Source organism: Ananas comosus, linkage group 16 (genome assembly GCF_001540865.1).
Source record: "Ananas comosus cultivar F153 linkage group 16, ASM154086v1, whole genome shotgun sequence".
In the NCBI taxonomy this organism is placed as follows: Eukaryota; Viridiplantae; Streptophyta; class Magnoliopsida; order Poales; family Bromeliaceae; genus Ananas; species Ananas comosus.
Window position 1 is genome coordinate 9,001,398 of NC_033636.1, and position 18,399 is coordinate 9,019,796.

The 18,399-nt window shown below is 38.5% G+C and overlaps 3 protein-coding genes across 3 annotated transcripts; 1 reads left to right on the forward strand and 2 right to left on the reverse strand.

Moving 5' to 3' along the window:
• On the reverse strand, positions 27 to 4,573 carry LOC109721959 (RNA polymerase sigma factor sigE, chloroplastic/mitochondrial-like). Its single transcript, XM_020249792.1, has 5 exons — positions 3,672 to 4,573; positions 3,075 to 3,221; positions 1,219 to 1,455; positions 653 to 916; positions 27 to 416 (listed from the first exon to the last, which is right to left on the reverse strand). The coding sequence occupies exons 1-5, from the start codon at positions 4,395 to 4,397 to the stop codon at positions 219 to 221; spliced, it is 1,572 nt and encodes a 523-aa protein (XP_020105381.1). The 5' UTR covers positions 4,398 to 4,573; the 3' UTR covers positions 27 to 218.
• Positions 5,567 to 10,585, forward strand: LOC109722634 (protein SEH1). The gene is made up of 8 exons (XM_020250738.1): positions 5,567 to 5,856; positions 5,926 to 6,037; positions 6,772 to 6,872; positions 7,457 to 7,534; positions 8,256 to 8,411; positions 9,032 to 9,144; positions 9,634 to 9,760; positions 10,095 to 10,585. Exons 1-8 carry the CDS (start codon positions 5,716 to 5,718, stop codon positions 10,221 to 10,223), a joined length of 957 nt encoding a protein of 318 aa, XP_020106327.1. The 5' UTR covers positions 5,567 to 5,715; the 3' UTR covers positions 10,224 to 10,585.
• On the reverse strand, positions 14,390 to 16,687 carry LOC109722250 (hydroquinone glucosyltransferase-like). Its single transcript, XM_020250209.1, has 3 exons — positions 15,835 to 16,687; positions 15,367 to 15,716; positions 14,390 to 15,046 (listed from the first exon to the last, which is right to left on the reverse strand). The coding sequence occupies exons 1-3, from the start codon at positions 16,446 to 16,448 to the stop codon at positions 14,559 to 14,561; spliced, it is 1,452 nt and encodes a 483-aa protein (XP_020105798.1). The 5' UTR covers positions 16,449 to 16,687; the 3' UTR covers positions 14,390 to 14,558.

Below are 18,399 nucleotides of genomic sequence, written 5' to 3' on the forward strand. Positions count from 1 at the left end.
ATATACATACAAACCTCTATACAATACTCATCATATTCTCACTTCTATATACGTATAAATAAATATTACATTTTCACACTTGTGAGTTCTCAATGTGTATAGCATTTCTATCTATGATACAACGTTCTTTTAGTAATGAGTATTGTATAGAGGTTTATATACATACAATAAATCATGATATATTATACAGGTATTCATGGTATAATATTTTCATCTATCTATCGTACGTATCTGCGGAGATAGTTGACACGAGCCGGATGCTTGAGCTTCATGAGTGCCTTCAGTTCGTACTTGCGCACCATCTCTCGCGAGATATTGAGATTTCTGGCAATCTCCCCGAGAGTGCGGTATCCCTTGCCGTCGAGCCCGAATCTCTGCCTTATTACAAGGCTCTCCTTGGGCTTTAGCGAATCTAACTGCAGGAGAGGTTAAAAAAAAAAAAAAAAAAAAAAAAAGGAAAAAATTGTAAGCAACAAGCTGCAACATAGAAAAGCCGATTTGCTGATTTAGTAAATCATTCAGTTTTCTCTGAGATCTCTCATCACTGAGAAATTTGACAATGATGCAGCAGTTAAAGGATAATGTACTGCTCAAATGGATAAGGCTAAACACTGACGATCTCTATTTATAAACTACTAGTATTGATATTTACCACATCATCAAGAGCGAGTCGAAGAAGGGCAGACTGTCTGCGTTTATCGCCTTCGACGCCGTCAACATCAGTGATCGCATTAATGAATTCTTCTTGCGTGACTGCATGCTTTGCATGGAGAGAGAAGACTGGTTTTGACGCCTTTAAGGCGTCACGATATCTTTCTGGTGATATTCCTACTCTGTCAATGATCTCTTCCTCTGTAGGAGATCTCCCAAGCTCGAAGGACAGCTCCAATTTGGCCTTTTGGATCTCTTGCCTCAACTGCATGATCGAAGTGAATGCCAAGCCCGTCATTAACGAAGTGGAAAGATTCCATCACTTGCATTCATTTTCCAGAGGACTAAATTTGTAAAGCTTCCTTTTGCCTCGAGATAAATTTCTCATTCGGGCTAACTACTTAACATCAGATTACCGAGGAAAACATTTCGAGACATTAATGACAAGCGCCCAATAATTTACTCGAGAGGAAAACCAGATTCAAGACCTACGAGAACATTTTTATTCTTTTCATTTTTCTCGACAACAGTTGAGAGTTTAAATATCGATGCTAAACTATGTCATACCGATTCTAGTCCGAAAGGAAGCCGCATGAAGCTTGAGGTTGTCATAGACCGGTTGATAGAATGCCGAATCCAGAAGAGGCCATATGTGGATAGACGGAAACCACGCCTTGGTTCAAATCGATCAATGGCCGTGATGAGACCCTTTGCACCCGCCTGGCAGAGGTCTTGGAACTTCTGGGCATTCGCAATCTCTGGATAATACTTGTTGATAACAAATAAAACTAGCCGCAAGTTGTGCTGCAAGAATCCACATAAAAAAATCATAGAGTTTCAGTACATGGTGATAATCAGCCGCAATTCATTTATAGCACAGATTAAAGCTCCGAATTACATATGTCTACATCTGTAGCCCGGAAAATAAGTAGATTAGAGAAGCTGGTCAAAGAAGTGAAGAACTAATTTAAAAGGGAAAAAAGAAACTCGTCTGCTATAAACCAACCTGACTACCTCAAAATATTTTTTTTTTTTTTGAGAAATAGGTAGCAAGCTACCTGCTTCATTCATTAAGTAAAATGAATTAGGCATACATGATGGAAGCAACTAGAGCCTCCTAACCGCGCCAACGAAACAGAAAACAGAAAAACAAAAAAATGCCAAAAGCAAATCCGTACAACGGAAAACGAAAAAACGAACATAACCTAATTAAAAGAGGAAATCAGAGGGAAACAAAGGTAAAACACGGATTCAGGTAACGTCAGTCTAGTCCCTGATTAGAGCCGCGACACGTTCGATAGCCCGGTAGGCGTTGGGAGACCCATTGCGAAATATGATCCTATTTCTCTCCGTCCAAACGACCCACCAGATTGCCGCCAACTGGGTCAGACTATTCGATCGCAAAGTGATGTTATAGATGTCTGATATCCGTGTCCATAACCACCGAACATCCCCCGTGTCCGACTCGGCCGCCACTGAAGCTCTAGCATGGATTCAGAGATCTCTGACGAAGATACATTCCCCGAACAGGTGGTCGCAGGTTTCAGGTAGTGACCCACACAACATACACTTCGGGTCCACCAGACTCCCTCGACGAATCAATCTGTCCGCTGTTAGTAATCTCTTTCGCAATAGGATCCAAATGAAGAATTTTTGCTTGAGCGGGATTTTTTTTAACCCCCAAAGGTGATCGTACAACAGATCAATCTGACGGATCAGTGACGAAATCATAAAGGGTCCACCAGACTACCTCAAAATTAGAAAGCTGTTTTTATACAAACAATATTGCTCTGCAAAAAGTTTGGGTGTAAAAAGGAGTTACTTCATTGGGCAAGTATATGGCCCAAGTATAAAATGAAAATCTTGTTAAGAAGCAAGATGACAATATACGAGCAGTTTAGCTATGCCAACTTCAAGAGTAAAGTTAACATCAATTTTGAAAGCAGCCATCTAGCGGAATTCAAGAAATCTTCATTTACCGAGAAGTAGAAACCAAGTGCAGCTCCCAGAATATTTATTGAAGATCAGTTTTTCAGATCAAAGCATCTAATTTGATTTCAAGCAGTACTGAGACTAATTAAGTTCTTGCTGCTAAATAGATCATAGGCTGAAGATCAGGACATAGAAGTACCATATATAGTCTTAAGTATGTAGAAGGAGCTCACGCCTATGCTGCTTTCCCAACGGAAAGCACTGTAGTATGAAATGCAACAATTGAATATATTATTTATATTCTTCATAGTAGCGAATAAGGACTCTAGCTCTTATAGTGGGCGCATAAGAAGTTTTCAAACAGGACGAAAACATAATAAACTAGACGCAACTAGCAAATACATCGCCTACCGCCCAAAAAAGAAAGAAAAGAAGCCATAGTACATATCATCTAGATATGAATTGAAAAATTTTCCAGTTAAAGTGTGCACCTTTATTAATTTATTCCTTGCCGCTTGACCAACTTCTATATGCCATTGTAGTTCTGAGACACTCATATTCATTGCAGACGCCAATTCACCATCTGTCAGTTCTCTATCGAGATCTTTCTGCAAATTTTCCTTGACCTCAAATATTGCCTGAAGTAAGGTACAAATGAGAGATCGGTCAACATATCAATCAAATAAGCGCAACTGTTCCACTCGATCGTTAAAATAGTCAATAAAATGCTTATTATCATTCTTTTTCCGTCGATCAAACAACTTCAAAATTTCCAAATTCAATGATTGATCCTAAGTCCGAACAAGAAACCGTGCAAGAGATCTGCTTCATCATCCTAAGAGGCCCCGAAGAATGATTTGCATATCAGCGGAAGAGTAGAAGACCAAGCAATGAATTAGTTCATTGTCCCTATTCCCTAATTTGCGATCACAGCTTTAACAGATATAGCTAGATACATCAAATTGAACAAATAATCTCCAAATCTGAATTTATACAGCATTAATTAACATCGAGATATACCGAGAACATATCAACATTTGCTACAATATGAAACACAATCATGAAAACAAAAATAAAGTAACAATTACCTTCATCGGTTGCATCAGCTTGAACAGCCAAGTGTGCTCCGACGAGCTAAGCACCGGCGGGATCTTCATCTTCTTCCAATCAAAGCTGGCGAGATCGGTCGACTGCGAGTGCTCCCTCACCAATCTCTCCAGATCCTCATCAAGATCCCTATTTTCGCCGCGCTTCGAAACCCTAACCTTTTCCCCCTTCCTCTCGCTCTTCAGAGCCACCCTCTTCTGGAGGTTCAGTCTCCTCCCCCTCCTCCTCCCACTCCTCACCACGCTAACCCTACCGACATTTCCCTCCCCCTCCTCGTCCTCCTCCTCCATCTTCTTCCTCCCGCGCCGCTTCTTCCGGCCTCCGCTGGAGTCCTCGATGTCGGAGACCTCGGCGGGGCTGAGCTTGTATATGTTCTCCAGCGCCGCGGCCACCTCGTTGTAATCCAAATCGGGAGGCGGCGGAGGAGCGGCGGCGGAGGGAGACGACGCCGCCGCCGTCGCCGCGGCGGCGGCGGCGGCGGAGACGGCCTTGACCCGCTTCGGCTGCTTCGGAGCTCGGGTTAGGGTTTTCCTCGGAGGCTCCTTTAGGGTTTCCGAGGGCGAGGCCAACGCCGAGCACCTGGCGGGGCGAGTGGTGTCGAAGGCGAAGAAGAGGAGCGGCGGCGGGGGCCGCCGCAGCGCGGGCGCGCGGCGGACGCCGACGAACGGGGCCTGGGGACCCGAGCTCGCGACCGCGGCGGATCCCATCACAAACCCTAGAAGAAACGCACGAATCGTAAAGATCGGAGTCGTGTATCGCGGGCGCTCGGGCGCTTTTCCGGCGGGAGCGTGCGTATGTGAAGTGAACTGTGCGAGACGAGAGGAAGCGGGGAGCCAGAGACCGCGGGTAAAACATACGCGCCGTACAGTCGGGATCCGACGGTTGAGATTTGAGCTTTGGGTGGAACGGACGGTGCGAGATGGGGGGCTCCAAATGGGCGACGTGGCGAGGAGAGAGACAGGGGAACGAATGGCGATAAATATGGAGTGAGAAAGTATTTGCTGCACCCGGTGTACACATGCATTCTATACACCACACATAGTATTTGGTGAGAAATATTTTAAACATAAAAATTAATTCTATTAGAGGTAATATATAATGTATGATATTATCTAAAGAGTCCATTAAATATGTATTTTGACATTAAAGCTTCTATTTTAGAGTTGTAGAGGAACAGTGCATGAGATGTTCTGTGCACCCGGTGCAGGAAATTGTTTTGTCGTATGGCGGGAAAGCTAAAGGGAAAATCCATGGATGAGGGCGGTGACACGTGGATGATCCTAATAAGTCGCGTGATATTTTTGGGATCCTCGTGGCGGGCCCCGTGGAGGGAGGAAGCTTAGATGAGGGGTGGAGGCGTCCGTACACGTAGCAGGGCTTGAAGCCGCTTGAATTAGTATGAAATGGAGAGACGTTGAGTCCACTTGGCTCGATTTTTGTGGCTTGGATGGGGTCGAAGTTTGAAGAAGTTTCTGGGCTTTGTGAGAACTATACAAACATTTTATTTTATTTTATTATCTTCTGTTATGAGGTGCACTCAGGGATGTAACGTGCGCCGTGCGCCGTGCTAGGCTAGCACGACCCACATTATTCGAGCCACAACGGGCAAGGGACTGATTATGTCCACTCCGGCTTCAAATTCTGGTCGGGTCGAGATCTTCTACGTGTTCGGCCCTGAAGGCACGGGCCATACGGGGTAAGGCCGTGTTTCGGACTTGCCTCTTAATTTTTTTTTCATTTTTTATTTTAAAATTTTATTTTTAATAAATTAAAATTTAGGTTTCAAAATGTCAGTTCTATTCATTTCAATTTCAATTCAGGTATAATAATTGGATTCTGAGTACTAAAGACGCCCCAAGTGGTCCTACCCAGACTACAGGCCTATTTTACCCGAGGACTTAGTTCGGGCCTTGTGGCCTAGATCGGGCCTGAGCCGGACCGTCACGACTGCTGGACCGGGACCAGCCCATAACCAACCCTACTTCACGAGCGACAAGTGGGAAGCGAAGCGGAGGAGGGTCTCTAATGGCGAAGGAGGTGGCGGCGCTGGAGAAGGGCGCGGCGTGCTGCGGCTGGAGCCGCTCCGGCGAGAGGCTCGCCGTGGGCTCCGTCAATGGCTCCGTCTCCATCTACAACTCCTCCTCCTCTCCCTCCTCCAAGTGGAAGGTCCCACTTCGCCCACTCCTCCCCGACTAAACCCTAACCCTAACCCTCTTCGCTTGATGCTCTCTACAGGCGCACGCGAGTGGCGTCGTTGATGTTGTGTGGCTTCCTCCCGAGTGTGGCGATGCTTTGGCTTGCATATCCGGTGATGGAACCTTATCTCTGTGGGAGGAGGTCGAAGAAGGTGTTATCTAGTTCCATTTTAGCTAATTTTGTTTGCATTAGCTTGTAATTTCAAATTATTTCTCTTTGAATCGTGCTTTTTGGCTTAAGTAGTAGGTTTGAAAACTGAAAATTTGCACATGAATTGCCATTCTATTGCTTCAAGTTTGGAGCTTTAGCTAATTTTGTTCGCATTTGTTTCTGATTTCAAGCTATTTCTCTTTGAGACATGCTTTGTGGCTTAAGTTGTAGGTTTAAAACTATACGCATGAATAACAATCTATTGCTTCAAGTTTGAAGCTTTTGCTTTTTATCTGGTTTGTTGCAGTTATCAGCTGTTACGACATTGATAATTTTTGCCAGATATCTTATGGAAGTAAATAGAGTTGAGATAGTAACTGCTATTCGTGCTATTTTCTAGTTGCTGAGCTATTTCTATTTTCTTCTTTATCAAAAGCTTTATTATTTTCAGCACTTTTTTTATCAGTTTAGTGTGTCTGACACTTGCTAACTTGTCAACTTTTCTGGTTCAATCATATGAGGAAAATGTTTTGGAACATTTTAGTAAGCTACATTTACTGAAATAGATTAATCTGTATTTTGTGTCGTATGATAAGAGCTGGACAATTCAAGCCGCCTGTTTTTTTCTTTCACTCTCTTTTTTTTTTAATAGTTATGAGCAATAATCTGTACGACCTTTGTTAATAAAATATTTAACTAGGCTAGATGTAACTTACGCCTCCCTTCCTTCTATAGGTTCTCAACCTGTAACATGGAAGATGTGCAAGCTCTTTGACAGCAGTAGTTATCAAATACTTGATGTACAATTTGGAGTATTTTCGACAAGCATTAAAATGGTGCGTACTAACTTATAACTTTTTTTTAGAAAAATTATTCTTTAACCTTTTATCTGTCATTTTTCTCATTTGAATAGACATCAGAATTTTGATGTTCTTACTTTTGTCTACTGTTTCTGGATTAATCTGCCAAGAGGAAATTTGTATGATTGACCTTGCGACATGAAACAATGTTATGTTTGTTGCATTTTTTTGCCCATATAATTTGTGTATTTTGTCCATACTGTTTCTTTCTTGCGATAATAACAATTAACTTACATTATTTCTTACAAGTTTAAGTCTAGCAAATTTTTTCTTAAAAGGCTTAACTCTATCAATCTTTGGTTTTTTTTTCATTTTTTAAAATAAAATTTAATATTCAGTGCAAACATTACATTGGTAATTATTCTTCAAACAGAAATTTAAAAATTAAATGTTCCACACGGAGCCTTTGAGAAATTGTAAGCTTTGAACTGATGAAAGCATCTAGTCATTTGGCAAAATGTCTGATAAATCATTCTTGATAATTTTTTGAGTTAGCGTCTATTCAGTTGTTGCATTGCAGTGCTCTCCTCTTCCATTTTAACTTTCTTAAATCAGTTTAGGTTGTCGCCTATTCAGATTGCCATGTCAAGATCTATGAGCTGCTGGACCTGTTGGAATTAGACAAGTGGCAGCTTCAGGTGATTCCACCTCTCTTTTAGCTTTGCTTACTTCTTATGCTGCTTCTTATGTTGCTTATGTGTGACCAAGTTGATTCATCTTATGGTTATAAAGAAGTGTTACTGCATATGGTTTTTCATTCGGACTTTCTGTGGAACTCACATTTGAGCTGAAACTTTCTCAACTTGTAGGGCTGTTCAATCAGTGATTCAGTATTTGTTATTCAATAGTATTTGTTATTGACATTAAAATGCATCAGTATCCTTCGTAAGATCGGAGTATTCTTCCAGTTTGTCTACGTAAATTAATGCTGTATGAAGTACTCATTTTGAGAGGCACAATGAAGACCAACTAATATTCCAAAATTTTTATGCAAATGTGTTGAGATATACAATGGCGAAATGCTTCCTTGGATGTTCGGTGGAAAAGTTCAAAATGAAAGCAAACATTGGATAGTAGAATATATGGATAATATATAGTTTGCACTTTTCCATGGAAAACTTACATGCGAAAATGAACAACATGTGAAAGATATTGGGTTCGGTTATATGTTATATGACCTCCCATCCCCTCAACATTAATGTATAAGGGGAAATGGTGAAGAAACTGAAAAGACAGAATATGTTATATGAGCAGCAAGTTCGGCATGACTTGACTATACTCTTTTGTTTGTCATTTACCTGTCTTGGAACCCTTTTTTTTCCCTTGCACTGAACGAATAACATAGTTCATTCTTGACAGGCAGAGTTCCAAAACGTGACTGATTCAGTTTCCAGGTTCGGTCGGCCATCTTGTTTGTCTGCGTCAATTGCGTGGAATCCGCAAAGAGGCGAAAATCAGCAGGCTAGTTTTGTTCTGGGCTTCAATTCAGATTTGCCTCAGTTCAACTCCCCTAAGGTTTGTAGAAATACTGGAAATCTAGAATTCACTTCTAATTCACTTCTATTATAGTATATATATTTTTTCATAACCTTTTCTTTTAATCTTTGAAATTAGACCACTGGTTGCATGACAGATACCCTTTCATCTTGGTGATGACCTCTGAAATGATTTGAAGCAACCGATGGTTCAACTTTTCTTGTTAATTGTTCAACTATAGAACCTTGAAATTACGAATACCTCTGTTTTACTGCTGACATGTGCTTTAGATTTTTTGCTTTTCGGTGATGGGAGATTGGTTGTGCTAATAAAATGGATTTTCTAGTTGTATAGTTTTGAGTCATAAATGTTTCAGATTTGTGTACTTGTTATCACCTTGCTTATCTGTCCCATATATCAACAAGGTGAAGCAGTGCATACTGTTTGAATAGATTTACCGTTAGGATTGGGAGAAATCGTGACAGCCTATAGATTCTCCTTTATTCTTCCCTTTCCTCGTTCTGTGCAGATGAAGAAATATTAGGGCATATCATTTTGTGACAACTTCAGCTATTAGCCTGGTGCTTACAGGCTTTTCAAAATAGTTGATCTAACTTCCAAGTAGCCCCTTGTATCTCAACCTAATAAAATTTCAACAGATTTGGGAGTTTGAAGAGGCTCATCAGCGATGGCTACCGGTTGCTGAGCTGGTTTTATCTGAGGACGAGGGCGATAGGGTACATGCTGTAGCTTGGGCTCCCAATATAGGCAGGTTAGTCTTGATTACGAGCAACACAAGCTTATATATATTTACGTAGTCCATTGCTATGTTAAATCATGATTTTCTGTTTTCTGCAACCTGCTTTAAAGTATAACATATTCAATCCTTGTTCAGTTCCAGAACATATTAAAATTACTTCTTGGACCTTATTGAGCCACTTCTGACTTCCATTCACATTTCGTGTTCTTTACTTTTTACTTGTTACTGTTTAGGAGAAAATCATATACCATGGTGTCCTATCTGGGACTTGGTTAGCCCTTTTGGCAATGAAATTTAGGATTGATTAACCTTTCTGGGCCTTCAGTATGCATTTGTAAATCAAAACTACGTGATAACAAAGATATGCAGCATATATACCCCTGACAAATACTTTGTTCATGAATGCAAACCATATGCTTGTCCCTGATCACGTCAATTATTGGTGTCGTCTCCTTATCATATCTGTAGGTTTGTGTGAATGCCTTGCCTGGTTTCTTGCAGGCCATATGAGATTATAGCTGTTGCCACTTGCAAGGGTATCGCAGTTTGGCATATAGGATTGAACCCTGAATCTGACGGAAGGCTTCCAACAGAAAAGGTTGCGTTACTCTCTGGCCACGATGATGAGGTAATGGAAGTGCTTGCATAAATGGCAATTTTTGTTTGAAACTTTTGAGTTTTCCGCTTCCAATTGAAGTTGCTTTTTCTCATTTTTGTGCCATCCTAACATACTTTTGTCACCTTCCAACGTTGGGTTTCACCAGATCCTATTTCTTCGCAAAAATCTCCAATTTTTCAAAGAACACTTGTCTCACTTCATTTCCGACTTCTAAGAGCTTCCATTCTGATACTTCTCGGTTGCAACTTATGTTTTCTCCATTACTAATGAAATTTCTGACTCAGTCCACATTTAGGGCTTTGCCGCTTAGCTATCTCTTTGCTTTGTTTAACTGATTTTGAAGGTGTGGCAATTGGAGTGGGACATGGGAGGCATGACTCTTGCGTCGACAGGGGCTGATGACATGGTTAGGCTCTGGCAATGCAACTTAAATGGAGTTTGGCATGAGCAAGCTACACTAGATTGCAGTTGAGTCCAGAGTTTTTGCAATTGAACCAACAATAGATGGGCTCCGGTAAACTTTATATTCTGTTATCCTAAGACCATTTACAAGTTCATATCTTTTTCGCATTAATCGTCGCATTCCTTCTTTCTTTTTTTTATTTTTTATTTGTTTTCTGAAGCACTCAATATTAATGGTTCTCAAAGTCCAAAAAAAGATCTATGGTCCCTACTCTTTGATGCTGGACAACGGGTCATATAGGTTCGGTTGGAAAGGCATCTCCTTTTCACCTTGGTCTCTCTTTGCATTTATTGCCCTAAAAAAATTTATTTTGCAAATATGACCCTATCAAAATTATAAATGTAGAAATGGTACGGTGAATTTTCACATTAGTGACTTGTGTTTTTCTTTCTACTTACAACTATGAGTAATATATGTTTACAAGCATCTTTTATATATATATATATATATATATATATATATATATATATATATATAGCAGGACTGTTGTGCTCTCAGGAGCACGGAGGCCTCCGTGCTCCTGAGCTGTTTCGATGATGGAATTTTCGAATCGACGATCGGCTCCGTTAAATTTGATCTAGCATATTTGAAGTTTCTAGAAAATAATTTTTTCGATTTTTCGATATCATTTACCTAGCAATCGAAAGGATTCAAAATTAATAATTTTTAACGGCTGAAAATAAAAATCCTATAGAAAGTGGTGATATAGCACTAAAATTTTCGATCAGAAATATTGATCTTGTTGTAGATAGTATAAAGAATTTTGTATCAAAATTTCATCTGATTTGAATACTTCTACACCGTTAAACTTGAAAGTGGCAGATATCAACCATTAAAAATTAAGGATTTTGAATCCTTTCGATCACTAGGTAAATGATATCAAAAAATCGCAAAAATTATTTTTAGAAACTTCAAATGCGCTAGATCAAGTCTAACGGAGCCAATCGTCGATTCTAAAATTCCATCATCGAAAATAGCTCAGGAGCACGGAGGCCTCCGTGCTCCTGAGAGCACAGCAGTCCTGCCCTATATATATTGTTTAGTAGCTTTCTTTGAAGTTTCCACTGATTGAAAGAGCTCTAACAACCCCAAAATTGTATAGAGACTCAGTTGAAGGCCTTAATACTATATTGTTTTTATTTTTTAAAATATTAATTCTAATATAATTTTGTGTATTGAAAAAAAAAAAAAATTTTGTTGTCACAGTTTGCTAGCTTATAATACGTATTGTCAAGTAGTAGAGAATAACTTGTTAAAAAAAATTAAAAGTGAAAGGAAAATATTTTAAAATTTTTATAATTAGGTAAATGTTTGGGATAAAATAAGTCTAAGTAATTTACTGTCTATTTTTTATATTTTTAATATATAAAATTTTGTTATTGATATAAGTAAAGAATATTTCGAATAAAATAAGTATAATATTTAGGAGATAGATTTGTCAATATCACGTGCCTCTGCCTGGCAAACTGGTGGTCCCCAAGATTCCCGTAATATTTAAGCCACCCAAAAAAGCCACTCAACCCCACCCATGAAAAAAAGGAAAAAGACAAATACTACATTTATGTTTTTAACAATGATGTTATTGATACCTGCAAGAGTGAAAATTTATTGTATCATACTTGTATCATGTTAGTTTAAATGGGTTATCATTCTGTTATGTGAATCTTGTTATGTGACGGAAGGTCATGTTGGGCCGAGTTATGTTCGAAATGGCGTGAGGCTGGATGGGTCGAGTCATGTTTGAAGTGGCGTGAGATTGATTGGGTCGAGTCACAATCGAAATGTATGGGCGCTGTATCTGTACGCTTTAAATGAATTGGTTGTGAATCTCTAACAGTTCGAGTTTTTGGGATTAATGGTCAGCGCCAACGATCCGCCATACTATATTATCAGAAATAAATAAATTATTTTTTTAAAAATAATAATAAAATTATTTTTTATTAATTATCATGGGATGTGTAAATTAGGATAATTCTATTGGCTGGGGTCGTAGGAGGTTGCATATGGCTTTTTGGACATTGCTGTGCCGGTGCATTCGCATGCATCCCTCAACATGTTATTAATAAATATTGAAAAAAAATTGGAGCAGTGCTACATATACATTTTATTTATAGATATAAAATTTGTACTCCGAAAAGGGATTAAAAATAGATCTAAGTTGATGGAGCTCTTGTTCCGATCTGTTTTGAATAAAATAATAAATAATAGGTTGAAAATAAAAAAAAAATAGTTCATTCTGCATCCATCCTAATTCGCTGAAGAAATAGAGTGGGAGGAGAGGGATTTNATTTTTTTTTTTTTTTTTCTAACCCAATCTATTATAAATTTATAAAACAATTCGGTTTATAATAAATTCGGTCGGATTCTGACCAGTTCAGAAAGAAATGGTAAATGGGATAAAAAAAGATAAAAATTTATTCAGTCTAAATCAACCTAGATAAGCCAAAGAAAAATAGGACGGGTGGTGGGAGGACCACTTCTATCCTCTTATCTTTCCGATTTGCACCAAACGTACAGGCCTTTTTTTTTTTTTTTTGGTCCTTGTGAATTCATTATTCTTATCATTTTTTTTTAATTTATTAAAATTTAATAAATTATTAATTTTTAGGTTTTTAAATGTGAAATATATATATGGCCAATTTGTATAAAAAAATTCATAATTTTAAACTTTTGCAAAATTGGACTGTCTTTTTCGATTTTATAGATTTGGATTGAATTTTCAACAAACTGATCAAAATACTCTTATTTCTTTCTCTCTCTTCGCTTTTTTTTTCTTTCGTTTTTTTTTTATTTTTATTTTTCTCCGACCCTTATTTCCTCCACGACCCTTGACGACGGCAACGAGAGCAGTGCCACATCTTCTTTCTCCATCTCCTTCTCAGTCGGCGCCGGCAGCGGCGCCGCTTCCTCTGCCTCCGCCTCCACCGACGCTGGAGAAGGCGGAGAACTCAAAGCTAGCCCAGATGATGGCGAAGCGAAGGAAGGCGATGAGGTCGTTGTCAAGGAGCTCCGGGTTCTCTTTCTTCTCCGGCGCCGGTGGAGGCGGAGGCAGAAGAGGCGGCACCGCCTTCGTTATCATTGCCGAGGACTATTGGCGCCGGCAGAGAAGATGGAGGAAGAGGTGATGACGCCGCCCTCGTTATGTCGCCGAGGCCGTAGAGGCGGTGGAGGAGGCGACGAGCGCAGGAGAGAAAAAAAAAATAAAGAAAAATTTTTTTTTTGATCAGTTTATTGAAAATCCGACTCGAATTTATAAAATTAAAAAAATCAATATAATTTTACAAAAATTCAAAATTTATAAATTTTTTATGTAAATTGGCCAATATATATTCATATAAAAAGTATACAGGTATCATTTTCTTTGAAGAGGAAAACAGTGGTTCATCTGTCCCATCCATCCATGACATTCATAATGTTACCAAACCACATTGAGGGTAAGTATGATAATCAAAAGATAAGTTGTAATATATGACACATTCTGGTTTGATACTGTACAATAACTGCCTCTTGCACATATACTATTCATTGTCATATAAATTTGTCAGCACATGATGGGAAAAATCAAACTACTTTCTTGTAGTAGGTAAAATTTGCTTCTTTTTTTTTTTTAATAAATTCAGTGGAAATGTGAATTAGTTAGAAAAAACTTCGCGTATTAATCATTAAACTGTTTACCTTGCGCTAGGGACGGTAGCTAATATTAGAATCACAAATGGGCTAGTATTTGATTTAGTAATTTAAAATTAACATTTTTTTATGTTCTTATACTTAAAGTAAAATTAAAATACTATTAAACTTAAAGTAAAATTAAAATACTATTAATAGCAAAAGAAAAGTATTTACTACCTATATTATAGTTTTTGAATGCATAGAGTTTCTTATGTGGCGTGATGTGTACTAGTATAAATTTAAGGACTACAAAATTAATGTTAAATACTTTTATTTACTATGAACAGTATTATAGGTGAACTCATTATGCATAGAATTAAAAAAAAAAAGAAGCATCATTTGGCCGAAACATTTATTTTTTTATTTTGACCTCAGACTTATAGATTTTCTCAATTAAATTCTTAAACTCTATTATTTGTTTCGATTAAGTCCCACTCATCAAAAAGGTTAATGATTTTGATAAAATTTTTAGCAAATATGATTTATAAATAATGTGCCAATTAGCGTCAGATTTTAATACAAGACTTTTATTGAAGGACCCAAGAAACGTTTGGTTACAAAATATTTTACAAAGTGGAGAGTCACAATAGAAAACTAACAATAAAAAGCAATAATAAGACACAATATTATAAATTATTAATGCTGATTTATTAATAATATTTTATAAGACGTGTTTTATGTCTTTGCTACACGCTGGCTCGCTCCCTCCTTCCACTTATGGGCAACTCCGTGCAGCGCCTTGTACGAAGACCCAGCCGGCGGCGTGAGCGCCCGTGACGCGGCCTCCTGCAGCTCCTCGGTGCGACGGTGCAGCGCCTTGCCCTTCTCCCCCTGCATCAATTCCTTCGCCGCCGCCGCGATCTCCTCCCTGCCGACGACGCCGTATGGCTCCCGCGTCCGCGGCCGGATGGCAATTCCGACCGCCTCGGCGAGCAGTACAGCATTCAAGCGCTGCTCGGCATAGAGCGGGTGCGCGATCATTGGCACGCCGTGCACGGTGCTCTCCAGCGTCGAGTTCCAGCCGCAGTGCGAGAAGAAGCCGCCGGTCGCGGGGTGGGCCAGCACACTGACCTGCGGCGCCCACAACGGCACCACGCGGCCCACGTCCTTTGTCCGTTCCAAGAAGCCCTCGGGAAGGTAGTTCGACGGATCGTCCTTGTTTCCTAACATCGTTTATAAATAAATTCGTTACACCGGTCTTAACCTAATCGATCACACGTAGTTTTTATTATTAAATTTTTTTAATATTCATTTGCAATAATTAAAAAATTATGATAATAAAATTTTTTATTTTTAGACAGTAAAATACGGTAAATCAAGTTTAATAACTGAGTTCTCCAACCAACTTTGGTTTATGAAAGAAATAACTTACATGCTAAATTAGTATGCCAAGAATTGTAAAAACTCTACAGTAATAAATCAAAATTATATATATTATATAATACCAGCACAGCATCAAATTTTATAGTAATAGTTTTAGTACCTGATGTGAAGAAGGCGGCGTTCTTTTCTCTGTCATTGGGACACCTGATAACCCAAAGGAAGCGCTGCCCGCTGGCCTCCAGCCCGAGTGCCATCTCCTGCATCTGCTCCGTCGAGAGGGAGCCGCCACTTCCGAAAGACACGAATAAAACCGAGTCGGCCGGCTGCCGGTCCAGCCACTCCAGGCAGCCCGACTCGTCCGTCTCGTCTGAACCGGACCGGACCATCGGGCCCACCAGGTAGACCGGCGGCCTCCCTGCTTCCACTTGCTCCTCCTCTCTGATGGCTTTCAGCACCTCCGGCTCCATGTCCTCGAAGCTGTTCACCAGAATCCCCGCCGCATCGCTGTACCTGCAAAACAACTTGTTACTTCAATAATTAGATTGTATTCGAACTCACAATCTATTATTTTATTTAAAATTATCAATTATTCTAGAAACTTACGTTGCTAGAGAACGGTGTTTCTTACTTGCTCATGATCCGGATGAACTGAGCGTACGCGGGGTGTGACTTCTTGCGGAAGGGGTCAGGAAAGTCAGTCCCGCGTACGGCGACGCAGCCGGGCAGGCGGACGGGGTCGGGGAGGTCTTCGATGTCGACGTCGGTAGTCTCGTCGAGCCGGGGCAGGTGCAGCGCGAGAGTGAGCATCGTGAGGTTGGAAGGGAAAAATATATAGCCCGGCACGCCGAGTTCCCTCGCCAGCGACAGCGTCTCGGATCCAAAAAGGTCGCAGACGAAGGCGGCGGCGGGGTTTTGGAAGGAGAGGAAGGCGTCGCGGAGGAGGGGGAGGCATCGGGCGAGGAGGGCGCAGAGGTGGACTTCGATCGGGGAGTCGGGGGGGAGGTCGGAGAGGGAGATGAAGGGCAGGGAGACGGAGGAGACGGAGTCGGAGGGGAGGGAGGTGAGGAAGGCGGCCTGCGCCGGGGAGTCGAAGTTGGAGAAGGTGAGGAGGGTGGCAGAGAAGCCATGGGTGGTGGCGAGCCGGACGGCGAAGTCCGCCAGCGGGATCACGTGGCCCATTCCCGGCGTCGGGAGCAGGACCACGTGTGGCCGCCGCCGGCTCTCATTTCCCTCGGCAGCCATATAATTAATGTGATAATATTTGTTTGGACTGTTGCACAGTGCAGAACAGAGATATGTTTGGAGCTCTCTGCTGTCAGATTATATAAGGTTGAGTTGTGTTGATTTTGCAGGAAGCTTCACGTAGTCTAAGGAAGGGCAAAGAGTGCGGGCGATGTTCTCTGGTCAGTCGTCTTTGGCTCCATGTGTTGTGGACGTGTTTGGTGATGTCATTTTTTTTCCAATTTAATAATACATAAATAGAATAATAAATTTTATTTACTTGAATATTTATAGGACTTTAGAAAGCAATATGTTACATAAGTCAAAAAGTAACAAACGCAGTAGATCAACTTAATCAACTTATTATTATTATGTACAATATTTAATAGATGCTAACCTAATTATTTAGGTGAGATGCATCTTATAATATATATATTAGAGTAATGCTTCTATACTTTTTTTTTTTCGTTACCGTTAATTCACACGTATTCAACGGCTCAGATTTAGTTTTTTTAAAATTGTGACCTGCAATAGTAAGTCACTTTGGGAGAGGCACCAGTTACCAGGTACCTCAAAAAAGGGTATTTTTGTCTTTTAATATATGGACAATTTAGTCATTTTACCTTTACTATATTTTCAAAATTTTTATTTTCTCTTTGTTTCATTTTTCTCTCTCTATCTTTCCTTTTATAATTTGGCATTTCATATAAAAAAATTTTCAAATTATTTGACAATATGATCTTTTAATTTTTCTTTTCTCTTTGTTTATTTGTTTAATATTTCAAATGAGTTTAATTTTAAGAAACTATGCATTAAAATTTCTTTCCATACCTATTGCTTTTTAAATCATTTTTTAATAAAATAAGAATGAAATTTAGATTATTTTGTGATTTAATTTGTTAGTTAATTTTTTTCTAGTTTGATCTGAGAATTTTCAAATTTTATCAGATTGTAGGATATTAATTTTTTATTATTTTTGATAGTAATAACTTGTTGAAATTTGCGATGGCTAATGGGTCAGAAAACATTAAATTTTTTTAGTTTTGTTAGTAAGAACTTTTAAATTCCTATAGTAATAACCCTATATTTCTAATAAATTATCTACATTAAATTTTTTAAATAGTAATAAAGAATTAATACTGAATTAGAAAAATTATTAAATTTTTTTAAACATATTAAATATGTTGAATTTAAATATTTGCCCACATTTAATTTTTTAAAATTATTATACAAAATTAATGACTAAGATGAATTCATAAATTTATTAAACGTATTAAATATGTTAAATTTAAATATTTACCAACATTACAAATGTTTTTAAATAGTCATACAAAATTAATGTCTAAAGTAGAATAACTCTAAATTTTTTTTAACATATTAAATACATTTAAATTATAAATTTTTTAACCTACATTCAAAATTTTTTAAATAAGTGATACAAAATTAATGTCTAAACTATAGGAATTTAAAAGTTTCTTAAATATATTAAATATGTTGAATTAAAATATTTACGAACATTACAATTTTTTTAAATAGTAATACAAAATTTCTCTAATTTAAATTTCACTTTTAAATTTTAAATATTTAATATTTAAAATTTAAATTCATCGCATTTAGAAATAGAACTATTTCTAAAATTACTATAATTTAAATAAATGCATAATTTTGGAAACACTAAAACATTTAAAGTAGATGCCTAAATTAATGCCTAATTAATGCATAAATTTCGTTAATCAATTAATTTCCTAAATTAGTGCAAATTAATGCCTAAATTTAGGACCTCAATTAAAAGTTTCTTTAAATGTTGTATTGTTTAATTACCAAACTAACCTTGAATAAAATAATTCATTTATCTGCTAAATATTAAAATTACATTTTACCTTTTATTAATCAACGGTTAAGATCTTTTTTATTTTTTTTTTAAAAAAGTACCGAATCATTTCTCTATATATTAAGCTTATTTCCTCTTTTT